The sequence below is a fragment of the Gymnoscopelus braueri genome (assembly GCF_963280865.1).
Source record: "Gymnoscopelus braueri genome assembly, chromosome: 18".
Taxonomy (NCBI): Eukaryota; Metazoa; Chordata; class Actinopteri; order Myctophiformes; family Myctophidae; genus Gymnoscopelus; species Gymnoscopelus braueri.
In genome coordinates this window covers 27,261,872-27,267,871 of record NC_137618.1, presented here as the reverse complement: position 1 = coordinate 27,267,871, position 6,000 = coordinate 27,261,872, and the positions used below count along the sequence as shown (strand labels likewise).

At 44.9% G+C, this 6,000-nt stretch overlaps 1 protein-coding gene across 1 annotated transcript in view; it reads left to right on the top strand.

The window, feature by feature from the left end:
- Positions 1-608: 608 nt before the first annotated feature.
- The window catches only part of plcl1 (phospholipase C like 1), a 91,510-nt gene continuing 86,118 nt past the window's right edge, over positions 609-6,000 (top strand). Inside the window, exon 1 of the mRNA XM_080412296.1 lies at positions 609-1,602. Within this exon, the coding sequence (XP_080268422.1) occupies positions 1,447-1,602 (156 nt within the window). The 5' untranslated portion in view covers positions 609-1,446. The remainder of the gene's footprint in view (positions 1,603-6,000) is intronic.

The following is a 6,000-nucleotide window of genomic DNA, read 5'->3' as shown; positions in this document are numbered from 1 at the left end:
TGTCTTGAATGTACCTCGTGCTCTTTCTGACTAATAAAGTATTCAATCAATCAATCCACTCTCCAGCTAAATAAGTTAATACAGTTAATAAATCAAAATCACTTCAACCACTTTTGAACCCTATTTTAGACTTTGGCTATTTGACAATAGCCGATCTACAAGCTCACACCATGTTGCCATCAATGCCATGTGATAAGTTGTGAGCTAGATCTGTTATTTTCATTTTTATTTTGTTTTACTTTTTAACATACAAGACATTACCAAAAACACAGGCTATTATTTTGGGGGTCTTGACATGAAAAAGTTTGAGAACCAGCAGAACCACACTGCCGTAACTAAGGGAACATCTGGAACCGTACCAGTCTAGTGAGGCATTCCAGACTAGAGCCACCACTCCCCTCTCCACCCATAGCGCTCCGGAGCCACTACACCAGTCTCCACATGGTGGAGCGCATTGGCTCCACCGCGCGTCACTCATGCTTTGTGGCCCGGGGTAATGGGAGGGAGGAGCAGGGCGAATGGATGAAGGCAGATCAACGGACGAGAGGCGGTGCAGCTGTCAGTTGTGTTCCTCATTCTCGTCAAAAGTCGGCTTGTTGTTGCTCAGAGTAGTAGCCCTACAGACTTACAACTGCTGCGGGCTCCCGTTCAGCGCACGCAGTGTGTGTACACCGTTGGAACATGAGGGCTCGCTTCCTGAGTGAGTGAGCGAGCACCACACAGCGTTGAACCCTCTTCAGCACTTTGAAACCGATCTGGGGAGGAAAAAGGTAGGCTTTTGGAACGCCAATATCTGGGTACATCCAAGCCAGACCCCCCCCCCCCCAGGTTTTTGTTTTGTAAATTTTTTTTGCCACATGTTTTTCCACCAAGACCACAGGTTGTTTACAACTCCTAAGTAAATGTTTTGACGGCACACATCTCAGCGCACAGACCCGCACCTCACGGAGAGAGACTACTAATATAGAGAAAGCGACTTGTTGCATGGGAGAACAACACATCCCAGGGGGGCTGCACCCCATCATGATCATCAATCCCCGTTCATTACAAAGTTGCTACATATGCCTGTAATGGTCTGCTTTTAAAAAGAGAAGACTGTGGGGCTGATGTTCTGTTCTGTTCATTTCAGTTGAGCTGCTGAATAGACCGAGCCACGGATTCTGAACTGTGATTCTGAACATTTTTGTCGCGATGGTCTCTGGACACAATTGAGGAGGCTTTGAGTCACTGGTTCAGGTTCTTCTGGTCTGGTCACAGATGAGCGACCCCTAGCCTACTTGGATTAAATGTTTTAGAAAAGTGCTGCCTCAGAGTCTCTCGCACCACGAACCCAGCTCTCATTTAAATGGCAGCCAAAAACAACCAGGAGAAAGTTCGCCGATTAGATTGATTTTTCTCCCGCAAAGTTTGAGAACCAAGGCTTCGTTCTTTCTTCTTGTCGACATCATGTCGGAGCGCGATGAAGACGAGTTCGTCCCGCCGAGAGCGTCCCGTGGCCGGCGGAGCGGCGTGGTCCTCCCCGGTGGTGGAGGAGGTCAGGACACCGACGCCATCCTCCTGGAGTCGGTGAAAGCAGCTCCGCGCCGAAGCAGCATCATAAAGGTAGAGACAGTAGAACATGTAATAAATATTTCACTTGTTATGGCCAACACTTAGATTAACCCTGAACCAGAAACAAGGCATATTAATGCTGTAAAACTGGTGCCCAGTCAGTTAGGCTATTGGAGGCAGGTGTGTTCATTTCTTCATCTCACATCAAACGACGGCAGGGCATGTTGCTGGTTTTATTTTAATTTGCTGCTAAGTGTAAACTTTAAAGCAGTGATTCTCAAACTTTTTCATGTCAAGGACCCCCGAATTTATAAGTATTTGGCCGCGGACCCCCATCTGAAAAGGTTTTGTGCCAGGGACCCCCAGAAGAGAGAAAAAAAAGAAAAGAAAAAAAAAACCTTTTTGATATCTAAAAATGTTTTTGCAAAAATAGCAGATGTACAAGCTCACAGCACTCCACGAAGTGACACGCTGTGAGCTTGTGCATCTGCATTTTTTGAATAGCCAACTATAAATAGATAAAGTGGTTAAAATGATTGTGACGCCATATTAACTACTTTTGCTGAGGACCCCCTGGAACCCCCCCAAGGACCCCACTTTGAGAACCACTGGTGTAAAGCATAGAGTGGGCTTAATAGTAGCCTATTTCAGGCCAAGGCAAGCTACACTTGCTGTATGCAGCGCACTGCTGAGCCCAGATGTAGCCTGGCTACTGTACACAGTGGTCAGTGGGGTACTGCATGGACGTGCACTGGACAACAGCGCATTCCATGCCACCAGCCGGGTGATCCTCTGGCCACAACGCGTCACACGTGCGTATATTCACATGCCAATCTGAATGGCATCGCATTTGAATGGTTTTGAAAAGTAACCATACCACATTCTTTGTAGGATATTCATGCCAGCCATCATGTGAAAAAATTCCGGTTCATAAGAAAGCTTAACCTACTTTCTAAGCATTCTTTTGTGTTAATGCTCTGACGCACAAACTGATGCAGGGGTCCTGCCGCGTATTATTGTGTGACTAATACAGCAGGCTGGGTATTGCACTATAATATTTCCTTGCAAGCACAGTCAGACTGGCATACCGTATGTATGCACTTGGTCACAAGAGTCATATACCTGACTCTGTGGCTTACTGTGTGGGCGGGGTTGGCCTAGTCTTGGACAAGCTGACATGTTGTGACAAGCAGACAGATTAAGATCACTAGCAGATTGACAGACAGGTGACGTGTTGTGGTTTGCTAAGGTCAGATGGACCCTTGCCTACAAACAGACCTACTCCTGGTGTGATCATGCTTTTCCATGGTCACCGGTGATCAGATTGCAGGTCATCTGACCCCACTGAGTAGAGGGGAGCAGGGATCATGTTTGACAATCACTACCTCTCATGTCTAACATATCCACCTCTTGTATAGAGGTGCTTAAAGCCCAGTCCACACCAAAGATTCGCAACGCAACTCATTGGAACTCGCAGCCAGTTGCAGCTGTCTGAATTGACCCGTTGCAAGTCAGCACAGTTTTGGGATTCTGTGCTTGTAAGTGGTTGCAAGTTTCAATGAGTTGTGTTGTGATTGGGAATCATTGGTGTTACTGTTAGTGTTGACTGGGCTTAGTGGGCTTACATTAACGTTAAAGAAAGTTGCAGCTGGTCACAGGGTAAGTCAATTACTGTGCCACTGAGACTTGCTGGCAGGAAGTAGATGAAAGGAGGGACAGAGCAGATGTGAGGATGAGAGGGGCGATGTCAGTGACAGGCACGATCAGCTGTCACAATGCAAAGCAGGAAGAAGAGAGAGCAAGAGAAGGAAGGAGGGAGGGACGGTGAAAAGGAGAGATGGGATGGAAGTAGGGCTGGGCAATTAACCCAAAATGTATCAAAACCAACATTTAAAACCAATAACTGACTTATAACCGAATAATCGAGAAGCAAATTTTTTGCAGGGATAAAGCAATCCCAATGTTTCATACTTTGTTTAATGGTGGCGCTACTGGCGTACAAAAATAGCGAAAGTTGCCGATCTACAAAAGCTTCTATCTGCTATTTTCACTATTTAAAAAAAAATCCTTCATTAATCGTTATCGAGGTAAAAGTTTGAAATGATCATGATATTGATTTGAAGTCATATCGCTCTGCCCCAGATGGAAGTGTCTGGTAGAATATACGGGGAGGGGTTTAGAGAAGCATTTTGTTCAGTCCCGGTGGTGGCGGTAATGTTCACACTTCAGCCCTGTGGCTGACTGCTACACTGCTAAAAACAACACAGGGGTCCCCCACCCTCTCATTAAGCCCCTTTGTGCATCGAAACCTACTGCCCGCTGAGCCCACTGGAAATGACGGAAAAGCTGAGGTGGTCTTACCTTGCCTCTCGACAAGGCTCAGATTACCAGTGAGAACATGCATGCTCACGCACATGGCTGCCATAGAGCCATGAAAAGTGATAATGATTTGTGGGGCCCGAGGGTTACTGTACATGGGGGCCCGCAGTATTAATATCATTTTCAGTTTATGTTTAAAGGGGCCTGGTATCATATCTTGTCACAGGGCCCAGAACGTCTGGCAGACGGCCCTGCTCATACACACGCAACCCCCCCCCCTCTAATCCACCACATGCAGACAATTAAAGCTGCAATTCGTAATTTCTATGTTCCGCACAGGATTCAAACTCAGGCCTTCTGCGTGAGAAACCAAATTTCTACCGTTCACGTAAGAGGAAATCCCTGCTTAGGCAGGGGAGATATTGTGGTCATAAGCTTCAGGCAGTACTACTTGTCAACCAGTAGATGTCCTACCTGACACCAGGGTTTAGATTTCTCACGTTGGGAGACCACCTTCAACCGCTGCAGAAGTACTTGTTATATTGTTGAAACATACACTTCCATACAGATGGGTTAAAATAACCTTTTTATTATTTAAAATAAGTTTCAGATTTCAGACAGTGACCTTTGAACTGGTACATGCTGGTAAACGTAATGTATGTACATCCCTGCTATACAAAGTAAAATCCTCACAGTGTTCATTTATCCATTTGTAACTTGTACAAAACTAGAGTTAAATTAGTATGAGCTCGATACACCTGCATGCCTGCACTGGTCTTACATTGTGTGTCACTGCCTGTATGTGCCAGAGCATATCTCTTCTTAACAACTTTTTGCAAGACGTTGTGTGTGTTTAAATAGCGGCGAAAGGATATAGGCCTGAATGTGCCTCATGGAATGTGCGACAAGTTAAACATTTTGAGATGTTATCTCCGGGTTGATTCAAGGGTGACTTGTGTGTTCAATGCCACGAATCTGCCCTTGACAAAATGATGTAAACACTTGTACACATGCATAAGCACATTTAAGAATGGTTGTAGGCCTTCATGTCAGGGCCAATTGGTGGACAGACTACATAATTTGTCATTAAAGCAGAGGTGCACTAAGAGAAAAGGGAAAAGTGCAAGGGTGAACTGATCGATCAGAGCTCTGTCCTTTGTGTCCAACCACACTGAGAAGAACTTAGTATGAGAAGCCCTGCTGTCACGTTAGGGGAATAGAGTGAAAAAGTGTGGTTGGATTTACAATTTTAGAGAGTAAAAGCAAAATAGTATGCATTGAAATCCAGAAAGCCAGCTCATCTGAACTCTTTTTTTTCATGTTTTTCCTTAGCATCTTTCTCTTCACATTTTTCTGTAGCAAACATGAGTTGACAGGTTTTAAAATTGGTCTGTGTCTATGTCTAATAGAAATTGTGTGTTTGTGAGAGGGAGAGAAAAACATTTAAGAAGCAGAGAGAGAGAGGTATGTTTACTATTTTAATGTAATGAGAAATATGTCAAAGTTTGGGAAATTAAATTGAAAAGTTTCTTCTGTTTGTCCAATTTACATACAATCCATTTATACCGTAACATTGTAATTCAGGTCACTCTCACATGGATTCGTTGGCCTGGCTGTCAGTGAGCCATTTTCCTGCATATTAGAATGAGTTAGAGGGATGTTAATCTCAATCAAGTTAAATAGATTAGAGCCAGGAACGCAATATTAATTTTCCCCTTTGCAAATAGCATTACTGTGCAACAGGCCAAACCATGCTGTGTAGCAGACCAAAGCAGGAAAACAGAACACTCTGTGGTAGATGTGTCAGTCAGGCGTCCGTGAGCAGGATTAAAATTTATGCTTAGTCGTATAACAGAGTCGCACGCTGTTAATAACTGATTACTTAGTCTAGTAGTTTGACTGCCAAAAGAATAGATTTTCAACGGCGTATAAATGAGGTGGTACACAGACACACGCTAACACGCACTGACGGACACGCACGCACGCACGCACACACACACACACACAATGACATGCACTGATACACAAAGACACACACGTCACAGACACATACTGACACAGACACACACTGAGAGACACACACACGCACGCACGCACGCACGCACGCACGCACGCATGCATGCACTGACA